The 27245-nt window shown below is 40.4% G+C and overlaps 1 protein-coding gene across 3 annotated transcripts in view; it reads left to right on the forward strand.

Moving 5' to 3' along the window:
- The window catches only part of hecw2b (HECT, C2 and WW domain containing E3 ubiquitin protein ligase 2b), a 366692-nt gene that overhangs the window by 256434 nt on the left and 83013 nt on the right, over positions 1 to 27245 (forward strand). For all 3 annotated transcript variants that reach the window (XM_080198794.1, XM_080198796.1, XM_080198795.1), the window contains 5 exons: positions 143 to 245; positions 4482 to 4578; positions 14147 to 14230; positions 20188 to 20297; positions 25180 to 25300. In XM_080198794.1, coding sequence (XP_080054920.1) covers positions 143 to 245; positions 4482 to 4578; positions 14147 to 14230; positions 20188 to 20297; positions 25180 to 25300 — 515 coding nt within the window. The remainder of the gene's footprint in view (positions 1 to 142; positions 246 to 4481; positions 4579 to 14146; positions 14231 to 20187; positions 20298 to 25179; positions 25301 to 27245) is intronic.

The following is a 27245-nucleotide window of genomic DNA, read 5'->3' on the forward strand; positions in this document are numbered from 1 at the left end:
GTGCATGTTTGGGGTACCGTCCAATACAACACCAGGGAACTTGGAAGTTGCAGTCCAATATCGTAACTAAGTACAAAAATGGTAATCACAAATGTCTGATTTGAATGTGGCATTATTTCTAATAAGACACTATTTCTACTAGGTGGCAGATGACTCTCGTCATACAGGCCCCCCAGTTATTCCGAGACCATCCAGCACTTTTGGCACCATTAGTCGAAACCACCATCAGGACCTGGTACCAGTGGGTAAGTTAACCTTTCTGCTTATGTGGTGCGATGCACTTTAAGTACTACAGGACTTTACTTTAAGTACTACAGGAATGAGCTTGACCTCAGCCTCAAGTATTCAAGCAAGAAACATAATCAAACTACTTTGAAACACCTTATGTCATAATACTTGTTAAAATGATTTTTATTAATTCAGGTTATATTTTACACACTGTAGTACTTTACCTTTCAGAATCCAGTAATGTCACTTGAGCCCCAGATTGGCATCCTTGTTAATGAGCAAATACTTGTGGCAGTAGAATGAAGGCAGTTATTGGCTATCATGTTTTTATTTATTTATATTTTCCCCCCAGAAAAAAATACCTGTTACCCCACAGCCACTTCCCACCACCTGGTGGTAGCATGTTGCCTGAGGGGTGACAACTTTTAAAATGGTCAAAGCAGTTATAAAATAGCTTTGAATTCCGGGATTCATGGAACAACTCCAGTCTTGCCCGTAATGATTTGCTACTTTATACAATATACCTAATTTTATTTAATTGTTTCTTTATGCTTCAAAGTTCCTGTGCAAATTAAAGGGACACTTTTCCTATCATTCTTCAGTTATTAGCCCTATTTACATGGCATTGACTAATTTCTGTTTCATTGAGAAAAAGGAGATTTTTTTTCTGATTCATTTATGCGGAGTCCCTCGAACATTCGGAATAGGAGTAGGTAATTCAGATCCTCGTGTCTGCTCCACCATTCAAAAAGTTCATGACTGATCTGATTGAATCTGTGGAGCGAGAACACAGCTAACTTTTCAACGCTGGCTGACTCTTATGTATGTGTCTGTGTATATGTATATATATTTGATCATGGCCCCAATTCCACTTTTCTGCCTACCCTGCCCCCGTAACTCTTGATAACCCTTCACTCCCTTGTAGTTCAAAAATCTGTGTAATTCAAGCCTAAAAATATTCAATGATCCAGCCTCCAGTACTCTCTGGGAAAGAGAATTTCAAAAATCAATGACCCTCTGAAAAGAAGTAGTTCTTTCTCATCTGTCTTAACCCCTTATTCTGAAAATGTGGCCCCTAATTCTATAGTCTCCTCTGAGGAAAAACATCCTCATAGCAGTTACCTTCTTGGGTCCACTCAGAATTTTTTATGTTTCGATAATTTTCATTCACCACTTATTCTTCAAAATTCCGATGAGCATAGGCCGCACCTCCTCAGCCTTTCCTCATAAGACAACTTCTTAATTCCAACCTAGTGAAACTGCTTTGAACTGTCTCAAATGCAGGTATGTTCATTCTTAAATGAGGTGACCTGTACGCAGTGCTCTACATGTATCTAATGACCTGTGGAGTCATTCGACCTCAAGGCCACCTTTGCCAATTTGATTGTCCAATCTGTATGAAAATTAAAATCATCCACTATTTCTTATCCCCACCCAAACTGATTCAACACCTTGATCTTCTGAGCCAAGATTGTTTCTTAGTCCTGCATTGATTTCATCCTTTATTAACAAATATGTTTCCAACTGTTCTTCTGATGCCTTTGAAATGTCAGATGTCCTTGAGTATTCAATTTCCAGCCTTGGCTAACTTGCAATCACATCTCTTAAATAGCTATCATATCTGACCCATTTATTTCTATTTTTGCCATCAATTAATGAACCTTATTATGAATGTTGTGTGCACTCAGATAAAGAGCTTATAATTTTGTCTTTATCATTTTTCACTACTGACTGATGCATACTTGCGTTTTTAAGTTCTGACCCTTCCTGTCACATTCAAGTCGCCATTACCCATATCACCATCCTGCACTATTGCTTCATCCATAATACCATTGAATCTTTACAGTGCAGCAGGAGGCCATTTGGCCCATTGAATCTGCACCAGCTCTCAAAGGCCATCATACCCAGGCCCATCCACTGCCCTTTCTCCATTACTATGGTTAATCTACATAACCTGCACATCTTTGGACACCAAGGGGCAATGTAGCATGGCTAATCCACCTAACTGGCGCATTTTTGGACTTCCTCTTTAATTTTCTAAATCTCCCTTCACACCCCTCTTCCCCAAACATTTAATTTAAATCCCTGTCTACAAGCTTAGCTGTTCAATTTCCCAGGACACTGGTACCAGCACAATTCAAGTGAAGCTTGTTCCAACAAAACAGCTTCCTCTTTCCCAGCACTTGTGCCACTGCCTCATAAATTGAAACCGATTTCTCCCAAATCAGTTTTTGAGCCATGCATTCAACTCTCTGATCTTGTATATCCTTATGTCAACTTTCCCATTGCTTACATAGTATTACAAAGATTGTTACTTTTACATTCTATTTCTTCACTTAGCTCCTCACTGCTCATACTCTTTAGCAGAACATGTTTCTTAATCTTATTTGTGTAATTGATAATCACACAAAACATGACAATTGGATTCTTTCCCTCCCACACCAATACCTTTCCAGTTTTAAGGAGATTATCTTAATCCTTACACTAGGCAGGCAGCTCAGTGTTCTGTGTAAATGCTCTTGGCCATGAACAATAGTATCTATTCCATTATCTATTTTGTCCCTGACATTCTCTTTTACCCCCCCCACTTGAATGGCTCCTAATATCATGATGTTATGTTCAGTTTGCTCATCTTCCATGCAGTCCCTACTCTTGTTCACACAAACTGGAAGAATCTCAAATGTGCTGGACAAGTGCAAGAATGAGGATTCTCTAGTACCTTCTAGATTCCGATAACTTCCTCACCCTTCCTCCTATCCTTGACCATGGGTCAAATCTGAAGTATTTAACCTAAAACAAAGTGTCAGATGACAGCTCATAAAATCTGAGCCGAAGTCCCTTGAGTGGCTGATATGGTTGCTGTGGATTACACTGGTGTCCACCAGAAAGCACATGCTACCGATGCAACTTGTTCTATTATCTCTATTTTATTTAATTTATCTAATTAGGTTTTCAAGTTTTGAAATATCACTCAACAATTATTTGCAGTTATATTAACTAGTTAAATTTTAAATTTAACCCTGTACTTGTATTTCCGTCCTAGTTTAAACTACTGCAGAAAAACATGAACTCACCAATGTACTCACCTAATTAATGCCTCCAGGTCTTGTTGTCTCTTGCTCTCACTCTGATTACTACTTGTTTTGTAAAGACCAGAATAGCACCTCTCCCCTCACTGCATGTAACTCTCTCGCTCACCCAAGTCTTGAATTCTGTACTCTGTAGAAGCAGTATTCTATCAAGCTGGACTCCATACTACTTATTCCCGAGTGATCTATCAGCATATTTCAGGATTTTACTAATTCTGGAGTTTCCTAATATCTAAAATATCAACAAAATTTAATGAGTCAAAACCAAAAGCTGAAGATCAGGTGGCAATCCTAATTTGTTGGCAATATGTCCGCCTAAGTACATACATTCCAAAATGTTACTTTGTTGAGTTATTTTAAGAATTTGTTTTGACTTTTGTTGTTTTTGATGAATAAGTAATGAATAAAAATGCTTATAACATTTGCCTTACACAATCCAAATCCTAGTCATGAAAGAGGACACGTTGGCTTCATTGGTTGCATATTGGAGCAGCCTGCTCCAAAATCTTCAAACTTATGAGATCCTTGTGGACACTTCTGTTTAATAATGAGGCAAAATCTCTTTCATGACATTATTGTTCCATGAGACTGGTTATAAAATGAAATGAGAACTATTTTGTTGCTGCATCTTTTTAGATGTAAGAGAATTTAAATTATCAGGTGCATGGACTTGTTTGGTATACCGTACAGAATGCACCGTCAATATTTTAGGTATAGGGTAACAGTTTGCAAATCAGAATAGTAAGGCAGGAGCTGATATCTTTCACTTCCATATGGTGAATTCCAGATATTGACTAGGACATCAAGGGAAACACATTTTTTCATGGAGGGAAATTCAAGGGAAGATGGTGCAGGGATTTTCTCTTGCTATTGACTTGCTTTTCACTTAGAGACTCCTGTATGCAGAAACCAATGAGAGAGAGGGATTGGCGGGGGGAGGGATTGGGTAGTGGGGGCAGGGGGAAGGATCTAGTATTTCTTTAATCTTTCTTAACATGTCTTCAGCCAACTTGTTTCAATAAAAGTTGTAGTTTTTATTTTTAAGTGGATTGTATAGATCAATCTCTAATTGTTTGATCATTTCTACAACCCCAATGTAAAAGATCAGTTCAGCATTCTCCATTTTATAATCCCTATCCTGATGAGATATTCTGTTGTTTTCAGCTTACAATGATAAAATTGTAGCATTTCTGCGTCAACCAAACATCTTTGAAATTCTTCAAGAGCGCCAGCCAGATCTTATCAGGAATCACTCACTCAGGTAATCCCATTGATTGTCCAAGTGGTGGTGCTGGTTGTTTGATGCTGTACATTTTTTCTGTACAGTTACCCCTGATATTTTAAACCCTACAGCTAAGCTGCAGTGTTTTATAGGAATTTTCCAGAGTAAATGCTTAAAGTTATATGAGACTTATTGTTTAAAATCTTAGGTCATAAGGGGGGAAGAAAGCCATCAAATCCTTCCTTTTCATGAAACATAAACAACACTCTCTCTTATGGAATCCACACATGCATTCCCTAAGAAAAGGTTTTCCAAAGTTTGTCCTCATTCTCTCATCCCAGAAGCTTAATGAGCAAAAATGCAAATATCTTTGTTATCTTATTATTAATGAATATATTAGTCATCCTCGACAAGTTGTTTTCCCTGACATATCTATTGTCTCATGAAGAATCAGGTCTCGTACAGCGTTTGCTCATTTCACTTTATTCTTAATATCTGTCCTGTTCCTAAACAGAATCTCCAATTCATTTTAAAAAGTGTTAAAACAGCAGGCGATTGACTGCATTAATTATAATTTTATACTTACATTCATGACTATTATTTTACTCCTGTTTCTCAATATAAAAAAATCTTGGAAAAGAATTCCTTCTAATCTCAAGTCATGTTTAACCCTTGTTAACTTTATGCTTGTATCCTCTAATTCTCTGCACGCAAGTAATTTGCTTGCAACACCATAATCTTTCCTTCAGCTTTTTAAAAGTTGATCATATAGAAAGTTGGCTACGTTGCCTATAAAATCCTAAAATTGACTTCTTGAGTGATCTGGACAGTAGTAGAATAACCTTTTATATTTGTATTCTCCGGTGTCCTTGAGATACATCTTTGTTTATAAGTGCCTTGCAATGACTAGATATGTTAAATGAATTGTGATTAATTACTCGCTGCATTATGTGCATATTTCCATTTCAAATGTCCTCTTCATGTAGCAACTTGGTACTATCAGCAAGTCATGAAATATTATATAAAAGCAGCTCTAAATCATTAAGAGCACTGTTTGAAAATACTTTAAGAAGTCTCACAACACCAGGTTAAAGTCCAACAGGTTTATTTGGTAGCAAACGCCACTAGCTTTCGGAGCGCTGCTCCTTCATCAGGTGAGTGGGAGATCTGTTCACAAACAGGGCATATAAAGACACAAACTAATTTATGTGAATAATGATTGAAATGCGAGTTTTTACAGCTAATCAAGTCTTAAAGGTACAGACAATGTGATTTGTAGAGAGCATTAAACACAGGTTAAAGAGATGTTTATTGTCTCTAGATAGGACAGTTAGTGAGATTTTGCAAGTCCAGGCAAGTCGTGGGGGTTACAAATAGTGTGACATGAACCCAAGATCCCAGTTGAGGCTGTCCTCATGCGTGCAGAACTTGGCTATCAGTCTCTGCTCAGCGACTCTACGTTGTCGTGTGTTGTGAAGGCCACCTTGGAGAATGCTTTCCCGAAGATCGGAGGCCGAATGCTTGTGACCACTGAAGTATTCCCCAGCAGGAAGAGAACAGTCTTGCCAGGTGATTGTCAAGCGGTGTTCATCATGAAAATACTTTGGCACATTTGTTTTTGCTGCTTAAAATATTTTAAGACAGATAGCAACTATAATATTTACCATTAAATTAAAGCAAAGAAATGATATTTTCACAGGCTGCTGGATATTGTCTCTATGCCTTACAAATTGTACCTTCACCTTCCATTGGCAGGTAGCAATTGAGAGAACTAGCTTGTTTGATAATTAAGGCAACTTGGGCCTGCATGGGACCCACTCCAAATTAACTCATCTTAACAAATTACTATTCATGATTTAAGGATTTGGCTTGTTTTGATCAATGTTATAATACCATTTTTTGATGTGTTGTTCAACTTGGAGTTTATTCCTTTTACTGAAGCACTATATGAGGTAAGATTAACTTTCAGAAGTGTCTTCCATTGTTATGTTTAAGATTTCCTGCCATAATTGTCAGGTTATCCTGGAAATCTGCAGCAAAATATTCTTCAGTCATGACATTTAACTGTAATAAATTGAGAACGCCAGGCATGCTTCTGTTTAATTAAAGCTGAAATATAGAATTCTAAAATGTGTGGAATGGTTTGCAATACAAGGAACATTTTTAAAGTGAGATTTCTAAAATCCTCTCCCCCCCCCCCCCCAGCCCCCACCTTCTGCTTCTTTCTTCTTGTAGCATTTTTTTTTCTCTCCGGCTAAATGTTTTTTCCTCTTTTGCTCTCTCTCTGTCGTCTTCTTGTTTCTCACCTCAGTGATTTCCATTAAGTCTTGTACATCTGGACCTCTTAAGTCCTAGATGTTTTATCAAATTTGGAGGCCATGTCTGCTTGTCGTGGTAGTTTTGTAGCTCCCTGATTCAAATGTGATGACCTTCTCTTGCTTCTAGTTTGTCACTTTATTGTTAGCTATCTGTTTAATAGTACAATGCAGTGTTCTAATAATGACTTTTCTATTTGTAGAGTGAACTGCATTTTTAAAAATTCATTCCTGGGATGTGGGCATCACTGGCTAGACCAGTATTTATTACCCATTTCTTCTTGCCCTTAAGTATAACTTAGAAGTCAGTGTTTGTATTTTATTGTGGAAAAAGTATCATTTCAAACAGAACTTTTTCATAAAATTTTCAGTTGTAACATCATAGATAAAATGTATATATGCTGCACATTACTGAGAGAAAATATATTTTCTATTTTTAAAATATGTATTGTCCTAGGCATTTTTTATATGGCAATGTAATTTATAATGCAGGGACAGCTGTGACACTGATCATCATTTGCTAGTGTTGGTACTGAAGGTTAGAATGTGCAAAAATAAATGAAAGGGCTCCGATAGATATTCCATGTGTCATGCTGGCAAGGCAGACATATGAGTGGCTGCTTGAGAAAGCTGGTGTTAAGAGAAACTTATTTGAGGGAATGATATCAAGGAAGCTGTCATATTTTGGATGTGAACAGGAGGGAGCATTTGAAAAGAGGAGATACAAAACACTGGAAAACATGCACAAGGAAGATCCATGATGATGTGGATGGATAAGATCAGAACATGGACTGACCTCTCCATAGGATAGGTAGTTAGGGCAGTGGAGAATAGAAATCAGTGGAAAAAGATTGTTCATAGCACTGTCAACCCTCAGAATGAGATCAGAGGGAAGACAGATAGAGACCTATAAGACCAAGATCCTGGAAGCAGTTGTGTATGGGGAAGTGCACAAATTAGTAGTACTTGGACATGTCCAATGGTTTCCTTTTGTCACTTTATGTATTTTTTACATACCATTGCAAACCAGTGCTTATCCTCTGAATTTTACCCATTTTCTAATGTATACTATAATTCTTGCAGCTTTTGTTTTTTTTCTGTTCTTCCACGCCTCTGTCAATGACAATTTGGTCTAGCAGTTCAACTCTATTCATGAAATGCTAGTTTGTCATTTCTATATCCTCTTGGCAAAGTGGCTATCTCTTGTCCAACACTGGATCTGTTTGTTCTGTTACTTTGCCTACTCATTGGTTCTTCCAAGGACATGTATCTTTGGAATTGAATGTGTGTGGGTGGCTTGCTTCTTGATCTGCCTGTGTATGTCTTCAGTCTAACAAATGTGAGCAGCACAGTGATGAACCCTGAGTGGGAGATGTCAGGCTGACCTTTAGTGCCTTCCCACAGAAGCATTTCTGAAGTCAGAAATCCATCAGAGTAAAGGTATAAATCTATTTCCAGTGATTTCTTGGCACATGTGGGAGGTACTACCAACAGAGTCTCATGCTGATAATGGGCCACATTAAAATTAATGCATTAGTTGTAACTGTTTCGCACTGCTGCATTTGCAAATAGTGATTTCAACTCATTGCCCAGATATTTGCCACAACTGCAAAATTCAAATGATTCCTATTCAATTCAACATTACTTGAATTTGCTAAAGTACCACAATGCATGGCACTGGAAATATACCTACACTACATTATATTGCTAGTGGTCTGGTGCTGCTTTTGATATGATCAGAGAATTGCTTTGTCAGACAGTGAAAAGTTTTGACCACTCTTGAGTGCATTGTCTTTTTTTCTGTTTTTAGTTGTCTGCAAAAAAATTATGCTTGGTATTGAGTGTCACTGTGCTTAAAATTAGTGAAAGGACTAATAGAAGGATGTTTCTTGTATAATAATGTTTATTTGAGTTTTGTTTGAATAAAAAACTGATACTCCGTTCACGGGTGAATGTTGTGGAGGTGATGAGGAGATTTGACCACTGACTGGAGTGCCGGTGAAACCCCCACATCATCTCTGTTTTAGAAAGCTCACTGCATCTTTTGCCAATTAGGCAATTCCCCAGGTTCCAGGGCCCTGGGGACGGCAGTCCTGCCTGTCAAGAGCTGCCGGACAATCTGAAACAGGGCAGCTCTTGTGTACTCAGCAGTGCCACTGGGGAGGCAATTGCTGCTGCTGTATGGCATCCATCCTCGGATGGGGAGGGTCCCCAGCACAGGAGAGTAACAGAGGAGGCAGCAAAGGCAGGGGCTGGGCTCTAAGTGGGCACTGACTGCCTCTGAATAAGGTTTTTTTTGGCAGCCTGCAAGCAAACATGCTGGGTTTTGGCAATAATTACCTATAGGAGCCTCGATTGGTGAATGGGCTGGCACTTAACTTGACTGAAGACAGGAAGGTAGCAGGGCCCCCAGCCTTCACCTGGTTAAATAGCACGCTCATCAACAAACTCATCCCGAGAGAGGGCACAAGATTTTACCCTTGACTCAGTGAGTTCAGTATTGAGTAGCTGTGCCCTAAAGAGCAAGAAAAATCCAGATTCTGTGTTTGCTCTATTTTGCTCTTAGCTGCAGCAGTACGATAATTGTCCTCTATGTTCCTAGGTAAAGGAGGGAAAACTGACTTGCTTTGATGTGGATGTGTGCACAAATGGTTTTGGATGAGAAATAGGTTGTATTTTAAGCTGCGATGCTCCGGTATTGTTGGCCAGTCTAAAGCCATTCGAACTGACATGAAATTGATTAGTTTTGTTCTTTGTGTTTAAGTTTCTCATCACTGTGTCTCTTAGTTTCAAAGTAACATGCCCCCACTCGTTTAAAAACAACTTCCTTATTTAAGTAAGGAGACACCTACAGAATGTTTGTGATGGAAAGAAATATCCCCCTGCTGAAAATCTCCATCCTCATTTACAGCTGGGATTCTCCAGTGCCACAAAGTGAAAGGAGTTTTGGCTTGAATGCCAAATTCTTTCTTCCTTACTTGCAGTGAGCTGCACGGACAGGATTGGAGAATCCCACCCTTAATGTATGAAGATTTCTGGCAGCTTGACCACATTCCAGTGGAAAAGATAAGATGGCTTTTGGCAGCCATTTTTAAGGCTTGTGTCTATTTAAAAAAAAAACAACTTGGCTTTTTCCCAAAATCTCTAATACTGCTGGAAAAAGAGACATGTTGAAGCTTTTTTGTCTTGCAGTCAACAGAATACTTTGCAAGACTATCAATAAAGGGGAAAACAATAATTTATCCTATATGAAAAGGGAGTGCAAATGGCTGTCACTTATTTTGCTTAGCTGAAACAGGCACAATGTTTTCTCTGTCTGCAAACAGGGCCCTGTGTATTAATATATGTAGCTTCCAGGCAAAGGGGCAGTTTACCTCAGATTACCCTGGAAGGGCCAGGTATCTAAAATATTTGAGCAAGAAGCAAAGCTAGCTGTTTCATGCTGCTACAATACAATAGCAACATGAGTCGTATTCATTACTAACAAGATGCTGCTGTCAGTTCAAAAAGATACTCTGCCTATCACACATGAGTAATGTGGTATATGAATTTCAATGCCAGTGTGATGCTAAATGTGTAGACTGTACGTCCCAAAGACTGGCGAATTGTATCAAACAGCATTCCCAGCTGCTGTTCACAACAGGCAAGATACAAAATGTGGACAACCAACTTATACTTTCAAAACTCAAACACAGTGTACAACAGTGGGGCAGAATTCTCCCATGTTGTGCCTAAATGCAATGGTGGGCGGCTCCGGTGACACCTGTCCCACCAACCAGAATAGTAGGGTCCTGCACTAGATTCTGCACTTAGAATCATCTCAGTAATTATAGAATCCATAGAATCTCTACAGTGCAGAAGGAGGCCATTCAGCCCATCAAATCTGCACTGACCACAATCCCACCCAGCCCCTATTTTTGTAACCCTACATATTTACCCTGCTAATCCCCTAACATTAAAGTCAGTTTAGCATGGCCAATCAACCTAATCCGCACATCTTTGTGCTGTAGGAGGAAACTGGAGCACCCAGAGTAGACCCACGCAGACATGGAGAGAATGTGCAAACTCCACACAGACAGTGACTGAAGGCCGGAATTGAACCATGTCCCTGGTGCTGTGAAGCAGCAGTGCTAACCACTGTGCCACCATGTTGCCTCAAAATGGTCTCCTGTTTCTTTTTTTTATGTTCTTATGCAATAATTATTCAGTGGGTTGTTTTTTTTAGTAGTAATGAAGGCAGAATTGACAGTTTTGATCGCCCTGAAGCTAACAGCAACTTCTGGAGTTAACACTTGCAGTTAAACATTAAAGTCAGAGGTTGCTGCAATAATTCTAAGCTTCCCCATAGAATGCACAGTTGAAGTCCTCATTGATCACCTAACGAATAGAAATCACCAAACTGATGAAGGACCTATTATATTGTTAGTCTCAGTGTAAAAGCCCTGAAAAGGTTATGCCTTGTTGAATAAGGTATAATTGTGGTTTTCATTTTGATTGACAACTCACCACCACCAACAGTGCACAACAGCAGCAGTATGTACCTTCTACAAGATGCACTACAATGATTCACCAAGACCTCTTACATAGCACTTTCAAATCCATGACGTCTACATCCTAGAAGGACAGGAGCAACAGATACATGGGAACACCACCAGCTACAAGTTTCCCTCCAAGTCGCCCACCATCTTCACTTGGAATTATACTGCCTTTTCTTCACTGTCGCTGGGTCAAAATCCTAGAATTCTTTCCCTAACAGCACTACAGGTGTACCTGCACCACATGGACTGCAGCGGTTCAAGGTGGCTAATTATCACCTTTTCAAGGCCAATTAAGGATGGGCAATGAACGTTGGCCAAGCCAGTGACACCTACATTCCCAAAAACGAATATAAAAAAAAGCCCATTATTACTGCTAAATAATCTGTCTGGCTCTGGAAAACTAATGTTATATTTGAACTTTTTGAAATTTAAGCATAAACAGAGGTTTGTTTAGATTATTCATCTTCTACCTTAATCCCAAATATTTTGATTTCTGTAAAATTCAATAAAAATTTAAGGATAATCAGTGCTTTTTTTGTCTGAGAATAATTTACTGTAATTGGCTGGTTATCCTGCCTGATGACACCATTGTTGCTAGATTCCTGGAAATTCCTTGACTTGGTACCAGAATCGAACCAACATTGGGGAAAAGGAAATCCTCTTCAAGGAGATCGCTAGATTTTTGTGGGCAACTTTCTTCAAAGTCAGTGGTGTGAGCTGACCCCAAAAACTGATCTTTTATAAAACATTGATGTATTGCTTTGTGCATTTTAGCAGCAGGTATTGACTGAGCAGCTTTGACATTGTTGCAACAAAGTCAGTGTTATGGATATTGGCCACCTTAATGGGAGTGCTTTTGTTGAAAAGCAAGTGGGCAATTGAGGCAGTGTGGTAGATTTTGGCTATTGGAGATACAATACCTGGCCTGATTTAACATCCTACACAAGTTTGGTGACAGATTGGAACACCAAACAGTCACATAAAAGAGCATAAGGACATGGGTTCACATCCTGCAATGTTGCACAAATTGGTCATCCATTCCTCAAATAAAGGATGATCCAAGGAAAGAAATTGCTCTGCTTGCTTGTTTCACTGCAGCAGGGGCGCAGAGATAATGGACGAGATTTTCAGCCCTTCCAATCACAAATACAAGTGTAGGTGCAAGAAATCTAATCATGTATTATAAGAAATAAAACCTCAAAAAAAATGGATCATGTATTTGAGATGTGTGGTTCAAACTTAGGAAAGTGGAGTTACCACATGGATTGAACTGTTTCTGTGCCATATATCAAATGTTCACATTGCTGATTTTAGTACATCTAGATAGAAATGATAGTGAATTGTCTGTGTGTGTGTGTGTGTGTGTGTGTGTGTGTGTGTCTTATATGGTTTATTTGTTCTTTTTATTGTGTCATATAAAACTGCCGTGGTAGACTTGGATTTTTATTTCATAATTTTCTGTCACAAAAATTACGAATTACACAATGAGGTGGAGTGGTTCCTGTCACTTTTATTTCCACATTATATTGTTCCTTTTCTGTATGATTTGAGATGCACATCAATTCCATGTTGGAATGAAGTACCAGTTTTGTTTTTCCACTATGATTTGCCAGTGATGGTGTAGGTGTGGATGCACATAGTGAATGTGAACTCGCACTTGGTAACTTGTCCAGTACAACTGCATGAAATTATGGAATAGAATCATGGGCCAAGATTTTATGATTGTCTCCCAAGATAATCCAATTCTGCCAATGCAAACGGTGATTTAAATGGCCCACTGAGGATGGGAGAGATGAATCATGATGGGGCCATAAAATTCTGGCTACAGAATGGTTCAGATGGAGATTATTTGCCCCATTGTGTCAACCCTGGCTGTGAGAGCAACCCAGTTAGACCTGCTCCCTGACCGTTTCCCCATAGCCCTGCAAACTTTCTTCTCTTTAAATAATTACCCTTTTGAAAGCCATGATAGAATCCACCTCCACTACTAACCATTCACTGTGGGCGAAAAGTGTTCTTATGTCGCTCCTGCTTTCTTTGCCATTCTCCTAAATCAGTAGCCTCTGATTCTCAATTCTTTCACCAACAAGAACAATTTCTTCCTATCTACTCTGTCCAGATTTGTTCTTTCAGTAAATTAGATGGAGTCGAATGAAGTAAGGGTACCAGTATACCAGTATGATTTATTTTATGAATGGCATTTAAATAAAGATCTAATTGTATTTTCACTAATTTGTACAGTTAAAAGCAAGAAAAACAAGTTCATGGGTGATTTATTAGTTTCTGTTGAGCTAGGCAGTAGTATCTTTGAATTTCAAAAGTTTATCACATCAGCCCTTTGATTTTTTTTAAAATGCGATGAATTGCTGTGCCACCCTGGTGAAAAAATGCAAGCTTACAGCAGAGGTATTAGATGATTATAATTCAGCACATGTCTCTCATCAATGCCATAAAATGGATGACTGTGTTGGTCAATTTTACTCCCTTCAGTAAGCTGTCAGAAGCAGGAATGGGATTAGTGGAACTAAGCAGTGCAAAGCTCATCTTCGAAGCACAGGAACCACACAAGATGCTGAAATGAGTCACTCATAGATACATCAGCATATTAAGCCACCTTTATCAAACAATGATTGCAGACTCAGTTGTCATTACTGAGCTTTGCCTTATCTATCCTGTGTTTTCTGCAGTTTGAATGTTGTATATTATTTCATTATTTTCTGAGAATATCATTGAACTATTTGAACATTTCCATAGGGAGAAGGTTCAATTTATCAGAAGTGAGGGAACGAGTGGCTTGGGACGCTTATCCAGTGATGCAGACCTTGTTATGCTGTTAAGGTAGGAGCATACCCTGTCACTGATGAATGTAATTTCTGAAAAAGATGCCGTACAAGTATCAAGATTTCAGTGATGCTGTTGAGCTTTATGTTGACTGGCAAAAGAACATGATTGTTGAATAACATACGTCCATCCCACTTTTAAGCAGCAGTGTAATTGAGACTGGCATACTTAAAGGGATTTAAGGATGGTTAGGATGTAAGCTTATGCCCTCCTGCCTAATTTCTGAACTCACTCCTACAGCACGAAAAAGCGATGCACAGAAACCAAGGGTGGGGTTTTCTGGCCCTGCGCAAATGCAGCAAGCCAGACTAAAGTCCACTGACTTTGGCACCACTGGTAAATTCCACCGCTGGTGGGACTAGAACATTCTACCCAGATGTTTCAAGATTGATGTGGATAAACATCATAGGGAGTCTCTTTTCACACTCTGACAGTCTGCATCAGAGTAAATTTTTCAACTATTTAACTGCTTGTCTCCACAGCTTTGGTAGTGCGTGGCAAAGAAAGACTCGAGAAATGACAAAATACCTTTAAAGGAGTGATTTTTAACAAGTGAATAAAAAAACTGATGGTTCACACAGTTAATGACACAATTAAATGGTTTTAATTTATGGGGGCTCTGTGATATGCTAATACCAGTGCCATGCCTCTTGATTATTGAATTGTTTGAGGAAGTTCAGATTATTCTGGAAAATAGTAGCAGTGTGTTTTGAGAAAATAAATTATCTGTTTTATACAAACCTATCTCCCACTGCTGCTTTAACCACTACATAAGCTACTTCCTACGTTTGTCACTAATTAATTTAATTGGTATTAATTGAAGTAAATAAAAGATTCTTTTCATCAGATAAGGAGGAATTTAAACAGCTGCATAGGCTTTCTTGAAGTGTTGCATTTTCAGAGTTTGTAGTTATTCTAAATTTTTTGGGTAGATGATGATGATGATTTCATTTGGCACAAATAAATCATCATCTAGCTGGATGTCTAGCTGGATTTTCTCTCAAAATCCCAGACAGTTGAAAGGGCAGCAATTGTCCAGTACCATTCAGTCTGTTGCATGTAACAATGTGTTATAGGGTCAATTGACTAATATTTCCAAGTCTCAACATTTATTGGTCCAATTTGATCACTTCAGCAAGTATCGATTCAGACAATGTCCATAAAAATATACAGGCCCGGAAAAGAGAGTCATGGTCCAGCTTAAGTCTTCTGCAATTTCCCACCATAACAACAACAACCACTTAGATTTATCTTGCACCTTTAACGGGCAGCACAGTAATTAGCACTGCTGCCTCACCAGCACCAGGGACGCGGGTTTGATTCCTGGCTTAGGTCACTGTGTGGATACTGCATGTTCTCCCCGTGTCTGCATGGGCTTACTCTGGGTGCTCTGGTTTCCTCCCACAGACTGAAAGATGTGCTGATTAGATCCATCGGCCATGCTAAATTCTCCCTCATTGTCCCCGAACAGGCGCTGCAGTGTGGCAAAGAGGGGATTTTCACAGTAATTTTATTACAATGTTAATGTAATCCTACTTGTGACACTAATAAATTGACTTAAAATACCCCAAGACACTTGACCAGAGCATTCTTGAACAAAGTATGACACCAAGTCACATGAGGAGATGTTATGACTCGCTCTGCACAAAATGAATTGGTCAAATGTTGAGCGAGTTGCTACAGCCAGTTCTGACTGAGTATTCCACATACATGATGAAGGATTTCTTCAGACTCAGAATTCACATACTTGGTGGACTCAGCTCCACTGACCTGCCTACTCACCATAACTCTTAATTCCTTTACTGTTCAAAAATTTGTTTATCCTTGCCTTAAAAACATTCACTGAAGGTAGCCTCAACTGCTTCACTGGGCAGGGAATTCTACTGAAGAAGTTCCTCCTTGACTCAGTCCTAAATCTGCTCCCCCTTCTTTTGAAGCCATGCCCCCTAGTTCTAATTTCACTCGCCAGTGGAAACAACTTTCCTGCTTCTATTTTATCTATTCTCTTCATAGTTTTATATTTCTGTAAGATCGCCCCTCATTCTCCTGAATTCCAATGAGTATACCCCAAGTCTACTTGCTCTCTTCTCATACGCCAATTCTGTCAACTCCAGAATCAACCTACTGAATCTCTTCTGCACCCCCTCCAGTGCCAGTATATCCTTTCTCAAATAAGGAGACCAAAACTGTACACAATACTCCAGGTGTGGCCTCACCAGCACCCTATACAGCTGCAACATAAGCTCGCTGTTTTTAAACTCCATCCCTGTAGCGTGAAGGACAAAATTCCATTTGCCACCTTAATTACCTGCTGCACCTGCAAACCAACTCCTTGTGATTCTTACACAAGGACATCCAGGTCTCTTTGCACAGTAGCAGGCTGCAGTTTTTTACTATTTAAATAATGGTCCATTTTGATGTTATTCCTACCAAAATGGATGACCTCACATTTACTGAACATTGTAATCCATCTGCCAGACTCTTGCCCACTCATTTAGACTATCTATATCCCTTTGCAGACTTTCAGCATCCTCTGCACACTTTGCTTTGCCACTCATCTTAATTGTCATCTGTGAATTTTGACACACTACTTGGTCCCCAACTCTAAATCATCTACGTAAATTGTGAACAATTGCGGTCTCAACACTGATCCCTGAAATACACCAATAGTCACTTATCGCCAAGCAGAAAAACACCCATTTACCCCCACTTTTTGCTTTCTGCTAGTTAACCAATCCTCTATCCATGCTAATACATTACCCATAACACCATGCACCTTCATCTTATGCAGCAGTCTTTGGTGCGGCATCTTGTCAGTTGCCTTCTGGAAATTCAGATGCACCACATCCAAGGTTCTCCATTGTCATGTAATGTTCTCAAAGAATTGCATCAACTGATCAAACATGAAAGGTCCGTTCACTTTTGTAAAGACTGTATGTGACCTGCATAGTGATAGCAATGCTATGTCTGGGTGCTCGTTTGACATTGCAAATAAACTAGCTCATTCTAATCCCACATTCCTGATGCAGTAGCTGTGCAGGTTGCAGCACTTGAGATGCAGATCCAGGTATCTTCTAAATGAGTTGAGCACTTCAGCCTCAACCACCAAGTTAGGCAGTGATTTCCAGATTCCCACCATGTTCTGGGTGAAAAAATCTTTCCTCATGTCTCCTCTAATTCTTCTACCAATAACCTTAAATCTATGCACCCTGGGAATTGACCCCTCTGCTGAAGGAATCAATCCTTTCCTGTCTACCATGTCTAGGCCGCTCATAATTTTGTACCTCCTCCATTCCAAGGAAAACAATCCTAGTCTATCCGATCTCTCCTCATAGCGGCAATTTTCAAACTCTGGAAATATTCTTGTAAATCTCCTCTGCACACTCTGTGGAGCAAATAAAGTCCTCGCTGTAATGTGGTGACCAGAACTATATACAAAATGCCAGCTGTGGCCTGACCAGTGTTTTGTACAGTTCCATCATTACATCTCTGCTTTTGTATTCAAAATCTCACCTACTACCATCAGAAAGTATTCCATACGCATTCTTGACCACCTTGCCCATCTGTCCTGCTGCCTTCAAGGAACTGTTGACATGCATTCCAAGGTCCCTCACTTCCTCAACCCCTCTGAATATCTTCTTGTTTACTAGGTATTCCGTTGCTTTGTTTGCCCATCCCAATGCATTATCTCACACTGATTGGATTCCATTTGTCTATTTTTTGCCCACTCAACCAAACCAGTTATATTATTCTGGCGTTGACAGCCATCCTCTTCACTATCAATAATATGGTCATTTTTTGTGTCATTTGCAAGTTTCCTAATCATGCCTGCCACATTTAAATCTAAGTCATTAATAAATACAACAAAAGGCAACAGCCCCAACACTGAGCCCTATGGAACACCATTGGTGATAGATTTCTATTTGCAAAATCATCCGTTGACCCTGAGCCAATTTTGGATCCAACCTGCCTTGTGTTCACTTTTCTGACCAGCCTGCCATTGGGACCTTGTCAGATGTCTTACTGAAATCCATGTAGACAACGTGCACTGCACTACCGTCATCAACCCTCCTTGTTTATTCCTGAGAATTTTTTGTTAATTTCTCCAGTGTTTCCTCCGTCACTATGCTTTTTGGGTCTAACATTTCACACTCCTCCTCTTTAACTAGAACGTCTGCATCATCTGAAAGGTGGTGGTGCCAAGGGGGATGCCAGGGTAGCACCTGGGTGAACAGGTTTGTTTGCTGGCCTCTAAAAATGGCATCTTGGATTATTGCGTGTCCAAGTTAATGGTAGGTCGGATGAATCCAAGGCTGCATAGTCAGTGATATATCTTAGAACCTGTGACTTGCAGTTTTTTATTTTCAACGTTCCACACAATATGGCAGGGAAAACTACATGCTATTGCTGTCAGCAGTTTCAACTGTGCTAAATCTGTCTTTAACAATATCAAGGAAAACCTTGTCCTTAGTCTCAAAATGGGAGAACTCCTCCCTTTATTTTCTTGTGAAACTATCAAATGACTGCTTCTCCATGGATTATCTGGACTCTTCCTGAAAAGAGATGAAAAATTCTTCATCTACTTGATGTTAAAAAGAAATACATGAATTAGATTTATTAAAAAGAGATTGGCTCCAAGTGGTTTATTAAAAAGGGAAAATGAAAACTTGAATTTTTGCTTCTGATGCAGATGCACAGAGGTACATAATTTTTTAATTTGCCACACCCACCTCAAGAGAAACTGCACTAGATAGTAGGACCTTTTGTTCTGGGTTGTGCATTAAGTGCTTGAGGGGATTTAAAAGTATGGCTTGGGTTTTCATGAATGAGATTTTTTTAAAATAGTGAAGTCTGTAATAGATACTTAAAAACTTATTTTATTTCATCTCTCAATGTCTCCTGGGGTCTGCCATGGTGAATAATGTGCTAGACGGAGTATAACATGGATAAGTGTGAGGTTATCCATTTTGGTTGATTGACATGGAGGGTGAGTTTATACAAGTTATGATCAGGGTGCTCTTTAAAGATGGCACCCCAATCTCTGTGAGGCTGAGATTGCTGGTGTGCTGAGGTCCCGTCCAACTACACGACGGCATGAAACATGCCTCCATGTTTTTTTTGGTTCCAATCTCTGTGCAGCTGGATTTTGCTGGTGCGTTGAGGCCTCGGCCTTCCTGCATGATGATGTGAAACATGACTCCTTGATTTTGTTTTAGGCAGTGTGTTATAAGATCTGGAGAGAAAAGCACCATGTTTCTCTGAAGAGAAAAGTGCTGGTTTTCCTGATGGAATAGCACTTTGCCTCCCACCTCCACCCCCATAGAGCGAAAGCTTCCACTTGTGGGCCAATCTAGAGCAAGAAGTCATAGTTTTGGATAAGAGGTGGCAGATTTAAAACAGAGACGAGGAGCAACCATTTCTCTCAAAGGATTGTGACTCTGTGGAACTCATGACCCCAGAGTGCGGTGGATGCTAGGACATGGAGTAACTTTAAGGAGGAGATGATAATGGGTTGAAGGAGATGAAAATGGGCAGGGAAGTGGAGTTTAATCTGAGATAAGACCAGCCATGATTCTATTGAATGGCAGAGCAGGCTCGAGAGGCTGAATTGCTCACTGCTGTTCCTTGTTCTCCTGTTCTTATAATCTGATCTTGATGGTATTGGTTGAGGAATAAACGTTGACCAGGACACCGGGAAACCATATCTTGTCTCCTTTGACTAGTGTCGTGGATTCCTTTTTCTGAGAAGGCAGAGACGTGGTTTCATGTTATATCCAAATTACTATAAACTACCATGTTAAATTAAGAGAAAAATGTAGTATTTATACATCAACTCAAGTATGAAAATGTATCTTTGTGAAATAGTTGGATACCAACCTGAACATTATAAATGTTGAAAAGAGTGTTGATGTTTTTAAAATAATCATCTATTCTTTGGTTTCTGTCCTGGGCAGTCTGTTTGAAGATGAAATTATGTCCTATGTGCCACCACATGCCTTACTTCATCCCAGTTATTGCCAGTCTCCACGTGGTTCCCCTGTATCATCACCTCAGAACTCCCCAGGTAAATGACAGATAATCTGGCCATGTGATGTTTAGAATGATGAATTGCGATTAAAAATGTAAATAAGAACAACATTTCCATGTAACATTTTGTAACAGTTCTGATAACCTGCTGAAAGATATATTACCCATGCTTATAAGTTGCATATTTGAATTTGAACAGTTTTTATTAGGCAAATTCTAGGGAAATACAGTTTATAAAATTTACGAAGCTATCAGATAAATGAAGTAAGGTATAAAGGATTTGAAAGGAAGGTCCAAAGAAGTGAAATTTACTTGCAAACCTATCATCTCTGCTCATGGTAATAATGCTGACATTTTTCTGAATGTAAAGTTAATAGGAAAGGGGATTGGAATCTGGTAATATTGTAAATTACTTGTGGGGAGATTCAAAGATTAAATGAAATGTGAGAATTGTCCACATAACCACACTTCTATGAAATTGCTAATAAAGTGATGGTCTCCTTTTTGTCAGCTACACGTGAAAAGATTTACATTGTTGATTGGTTTTGACCAACTGCAGTGCTTGAAACTTGAAGTAAAATAAGATGAGGTTTTTATAAATGGCCTGGATGAGGAAGTGGAGGAATGGGTTCTAAGTTTGCTGATGACACCAAGGTTGGAGGTATTGTGGATAGTTTGGAGGGATGTCGGAAGTTGCAGCGAGACATAGATAGGATGCAAGACTGGGTGGAGAAGTGGCAGATGGACTTCAACCCAGATAAGCATGTGGTGGTTCATTTTGGCAGGTCAAATGGGATGAAGGAATATAATAAGGGTAAGACTCTTAGCTGTGTGGAAGATCAGAAGGATCTTGGTGTCCGGGTTCATAGGATTCTCAAATTGGCTTCGCAAGTAGAGGATGTGGTTAAGAAGGCGTATGGTGTACTGGCCTTCGTCAATCAAGGAACTGAGTTTAGGAGTCGGGAGATAATGCTGCAGCTGTATAAGACCCTGGTCAGACCCCACTTGGAGTACTGTGCTCAGTTCTGGTGGCCTCATTACAGGAAGGATGTGGAAGCCATAGAAAGGGTGCAGAGGAGATTTACAAGGATGTTGCCTGGATTGGGTGGCATGCCTTATGAGGATAGATTGAGAGAGCTTGGTCTTTTCTCCTTGGAGAGACGAAGGATGTGAGGTGACCTGATAGAGGTATTGATCAAGTGGATTCTCAGAAGCTTTTTCCCAGGACTGAAATGGCTGCCACAAGAGACACAGTTTAGGGTGCTGGGGAGTAGGTACAGAGGAGATGTTGGGGTATGTTTTTTGCTTAGAGGGTGGTGGGTGTGTGGAATCGGCTGCTGGCAGTGGTGGTGGAGGCAGATTCGATAGGGTCTTTTAAGAGACTTCTGGATGAGTACATGGGACTTAGTAGGATTGAGGGTTGTAAGTAAACCTAGTAGGTCGAGATATGTTTGGCACAACTTGTGGGCCGAAGGGCCTGTTTGTGCTATAGTTTTTCTATGTTCTGTGTTCTAAATCCTATAAGATGCATGTGTCAATAAATAGCTTTCATTATGAGGGTCTGACTTTGCCAAATACCTATTATTTTGCGCAAATTACAAAAGTTTGATTCTGCTGTCAAGGTTATTGTTTTCTCGTGTGCACGACTCTTTCCTAAAATGAAACATGAAATTTAGTTTCTCTTTGACAACTACAAGCATGGCATTTAAATAATAATTGTGGAATCAATTCAGTACACAGTAGGAAAATAAGATTTAAATTAACCAAAGTATATTTTTTAAAAAATTAATCTTTCACAGGATGTGCTTGGTTAGCATACAGGTACACCCACAGTGCTGTTAAGAAGGATGTTCCAGGATTTTGACCCAGCGGTAGTGAAGCAATGGCAATATAGTTCCAAGTCAGGGTGGTGTCAACTTAGAGGGGAACTTGTAGATGGTGGTGTTCCCATGTATCTGCTGCACTTCGGGGTGATAGAGCTCACAGATTTGGAAGATGCTGTCAAAGGAGTCTTGGTGAGCTGCTGCAGTGAATTTTTTGGTTGGTATACACTGCTGCCACTGTGGAATGAGAGAGTGGTGGTGGATGGGGTGTTAATCAAACAGGCTGTTTGCCCTGAATAGTGTTGAACTTCTTGAATGTTGGAGCTACACTCCAAGTGAAGAAAATTCTATCACACTCCTGAATTGTGCCTTGTAGATGGTGAACAGTCTTTGGGGAGTCAGGAGGTGAGTTACCTGTTGCAGAATTCCTAGCCGCTGGCATGCTCATGTAGCCACAGTGTTTACATGGTTGGTCTAATTTAGATTCTGGTCAATAGTAACCCCCAGGATGTTGATAGTTGGGGAGTCAATGATAGTAATGCTGCTGAAAGTCAGGGGATGATGGTTGCATTCTGTTTTGTTGAGATGGTCATTGTGTGGCATTTGTGGGGTATGAATATTTCTTGTCACTTATCAGCCCAAACTTGAATATTGTCCTGGCTTGAGCATCTGGATATGGACTGTTTCAGTATCTGAGCAGCCATGAACGATGCTAAACACTGTGCAATCATCGGTGAACATTATAACTTCTAACTGGAAAGACGGAAGGCCATTGATGAAGCAGCTGAAGATGGTAGGGCCTAGGACACTCCCCTGAGGAACTCTTGGAGTGATGCCCTGGGACTGAGATGATTGCTCACCAGCAACCACTGCTATCTTCCTTTTTGCTCAATATGACTCCAACTGATGGAAAGTTTTCTTTCTGATTCCCATTCATTTTTGTTATGCTAGGGCTCCTTGATGCCACACTTGGTCAAATACTGCCTTGATGTCAAGGGCAGTTGCTCTTTCCACAATTCTTGCCTTCAACTCTTGCCCCTGTTAGAAGTAAGTTGCTGCATAGACTGGGCATAACCCAAACTATGTGTCAATCAACAGGTTATTGTTGATTAGCTGCCGCTTGATAGCACTGATAACAACACCTTCCACCATTTTGCTAATGATTGAGAATCGGCTACTGGACAATATTTGGCTGGATTTAATTTCATGTAATCCCTCCAATGCAGAAGGGTTGTCATATGGCCAATTGAGTATGCATTGACTCTCCGACAGTATTTTAACCAAGCCCTCTCCCCCGCCCTCTCTCCATAACCCCACACATTTCCATGCCTAATCTATTTAACCTACTCATCTTGAAACTCTCAGGGACAATACTTTTGTACTGTGGCCAATTCACCTAACCTGCACATCTTTGGATTGTGGGATGAAACTTGAGCGCCCGAAGGAAACCCATGCAGACATGGGGAAAAGTGCATACTCCACACAGTCACCCAAGGCAAGAATTAAACCCAAGTCCCTGGTGCTGTGAGGTAGCAATGCTAACCACTGTGCCAGTGGACAGGACATATTTAGGCAATCTTCCACATTGTCAGGTAGATGCCAGTATTGTAGTGCACTGGAACATCTTGTCTAGGGATGTAGCTAGTTCTGAAACACAAATCCTCATTATTATTGCAACATCCAGTGCTTTCAGCTGAATAGTATTGGTTGAAAAATAGCATGTGTGATGTTGGGTACCTCAGGAGAAGGCTGAGATAAATCATCCACTCAGCACTTCTGGCTGAAACTGGTTGCAAGTGCTTGAGCCTTATCTTTTGTATTGATGTGCTGGGCTCCTCTATCATAAAGCCTCCTCCTCTAGTGAGTTGTTTAGTTGTCCACCACCACTTTCAGCTGGAAATGGCAGGAGTGCAGATTTTAGATCTGATCTGTTGGTTGTGGGATTGCTTAGCTGTATCTATCATTTGCTGCATATTTGTTAGGCACACAAGTACTCCTGTTGACATCTCATTTTTAGGTGTGCTTGGTGCTGCACTTGGCATGCTGTCCTGCACTCATCATTGAACCAGAGATGATCTCCAGTTTGATGGTAATGGTAGAGTTGAGGGTATGCAGAGCCATGAGGTTACAGATTATGGTTGTATACAATGCTGCTGCCGATGACCTACAGTGCCTCAAGGATATCAAATTTTGAGTTGCTAGATCTGTTTGAAATCTATTCCATTTAGCACGGTGGTAGTGCCATACAACACACTGGAGGACATCCTCGTGTGGAGACAGGACTTTATCTCCAGAAGGAATGTGTTGTGGTCGCTCCTAGCAGAACTGCCAGGGACAGATGCATCTGTGACGTCTAGATTGGCAATGACAAAGTTGAGTAGTTTTTTTCCTTATCATCTGCAGCAGGCCCAATCAAGCAGCTACCTCCTTTAGGATTCAATCAATCGTGAGGCTACTGGGCAACTGCTGGTCATGGAAATTGAGTCCCTATCCAGAGTATATTCTGTGCCCATGCCCCCATCAGTGATTCTTGTTGCTCAACATGGAGGAATATCGATTCATCAGCTAAGGGGGCCAATAGATGGTAATCAGTAGGAGGTTTTGTTACCCATCTTATGCCATTTTCATCTTCCATCCAAGACGTGTCCATCTTCTATCTCTTGTCACATAAGCAAATTATAGACAAATGGGCACACCAGCGATGTACACTGTTGTTGGGTGGGCTAGAAACAGGGCCACTTTATCCTTTGTTACAAAAGTTTTATTTTTTATTCATATTCAGAACCAATGGTGCATTAGATAATTTACAAGTATAACAGAAAATACTGGAAATGTACCTAATTTTTCTCATTATCTAAAAATGAAAGATAGGTTGACATTTTTGACCAGAAGCCATATAAAGGCATTAAAAGTGTTTCATTAGGTTGTTTGTAAATGTTACAGTTTATACAAAACACAATGGCAAGTGTATCACTAATACCTGTTATTGAATCTATCACTGTGCATTGATGGTTTCACATATCTGACCAATTCTGTTATGTTGACTTGGAGCAAGTGAGTTTCTTTGTATCAAGTTTTGAATATTACTGCTTGCAGGTACCCAACGTGCCAATGCCCGAGCTCCAGCTCCTTATAAGAGAGATTTTGAAGCTAAACTCAGAAACTTCTACAGAAAACTGGAAACAAAGGGCTATGGACAAGGACCAGGAAAGTTAAAGTGAGTCATTAACGGGGAATATTGAGATATAATTGTACTGAGGTTTGTATGTTGAGAGCTGTGCAGAATATCTGTAATTCAGTCAGAATTTTGTGGTGCGCCTATAAGATGTGATTGTCAATGATGTTGCCTAGCAAGTTTTATTATGATCTCAAGTCCCAATCCCCTATCACTATTGGGCTCGCTGATCTGCTTTGCCTCCTGATCAAGCAATGCCTTGATATTAAAATTCTCATTTTTGTTTTCAAATCCCTCCATGGCCTCGCCTCTCTATCTATGTAATCTACTCCAGCCCTGCATACCTCTGAGATATCTGGATACTTCTAATTCTGGCCTTCTACGCATCTCTAAATTTAGTTGCTCCACCATTGGTGGCCATGCCTCCTATTGCCTTGCCCGCCCCCCACCCTCTCTATAACTCTGTGCCTTTTAAAGATGCTTTCATCTTCAAGACACTACTTAAAACCTATCTCATTGACTAATATCTCTTTTTATGTGGCTTGGTGTCATAGTTTGTTTTATAATGCTTCTCTGAATGCCTTGGGAGTTTTCATTATGTTAAAGTTGTTACATAAATATATGTTGTCATGTTTTTTATGATCGATGCAAATGTAAATTGCAGGAAATAAATTTCAATAGTGATTAGTATATGAAGCTACATGATGCTATGTGGAGATCTGGGTGGATAGTTAGCTCCCAGGCTTTCACTTTGATGTCAGCTGGTTCAGATGCCTGGAAGTGTAGTCCAAGATGGTTGTCCATCCAGTTTTATCCTTCTCTCTCTGGTAAATAACTGGACTCAAATCAACACTTTGCTCATGGGATAGCAGGAATGAGTCATGTTGAGCATTGTGGCCATGAAATTTGCTGCAACACTCTAGGCTCCAGAAAATGGGGCTACCACAAGAAACACCATGGGGGCAATTCTTCCCAAAAAATTTGAAGTGTTGAATTTGTTATAAAACGAGTAAATGCTTCTGGTTTGTTCAGCAGGTATTTCAAAATGTATCTCCCACAGTCTGTGCCCTGCGGAGAGCACTAGCGTGTATCATGTGAATAATCAGTGGGCAGGCTCTATTCCCGCTGAAGAGGCCAGCAGCATTGTGCTGGGCAAGCAGCTGCACATGCGCTGATCTGTCAGTGCCGAGATTAGTGCACGTGTAATGGCCCTGCAGTGCTGGCCTCCCAATCACTTGCCAGCCCTGTGACTCCTCATCGTGCACCGACAACCCGCACCCCAACCCCAGGGCCCAATCGTTGGCCCCCTGAACATGTCTGGGCCAGCCCTGATCTCCCTCCCAATCCTTCCTTGACCCTCACCTCCCACACCCACACTGATCATTGGCCACCCTCCCTCTGCTTGCGATCCCTCTGCAGAGTGGCAGCAGGACCTCCCACCCCTATGAGGATGTGTCTAGTGCGGTGGACGGAGGGGAACTGATGGATGTGGTGTTTCTCGATTTTCAGAAGGCATTTGATAAGGTGCAGCACAAAAGGTTGTTACAGAAGGTTAGGGGGCATGGAGTTGTGGGTAAGATGTTAGCGTGGATAGAGGATTGGCTGTCAAATAGGAGGCAGAGAGTAGGTGTCAATGGGTGCTATTTGGATTGGCGGTTGGCGACTAGTGGAGTGCCCCAGGGATTGGTGCTGGGGCCTCAGCTATTTACCATTTATATAGATGATCTGGAGGACGGAGCAGAGCGTAGGGTGTCGAAATTTGCTGATGACGCAAAGTTAAGTGGAAAAGCAAATTGTGCGGAGGGTGTAGAAAGTCTGCAGAGGGATCTAGATAGGCTGAGCGAGTGGGCGAGGACCTGGCAGATGGAATACAATGTTGGCAAGTGTGAGGTTATCCACTTTGGCAGGAATAATAGTAGGAGGGACTACTATTTAAAGGACGAAAAGCTGCAGCATGCTACGGTGCAGAGGGACCTGGGGGTCCTTG

This window comes from Carcharhinus amblyrhynchos, chromosome 11 (assembly GCF_965287045.1).
Source record: "Carcharhinus amblyrhynchos chromosome 11, sCarAmb.v2.hapA, whole genome shotgun sequence".
Lineage (NCBI taxonomy): Eukaryota > Metazoa > Chordata > Chondrichthyes > Carcharhiniformes > Carcharhinidae > Carcharhinus > Carcharhinus amblyrhynchos.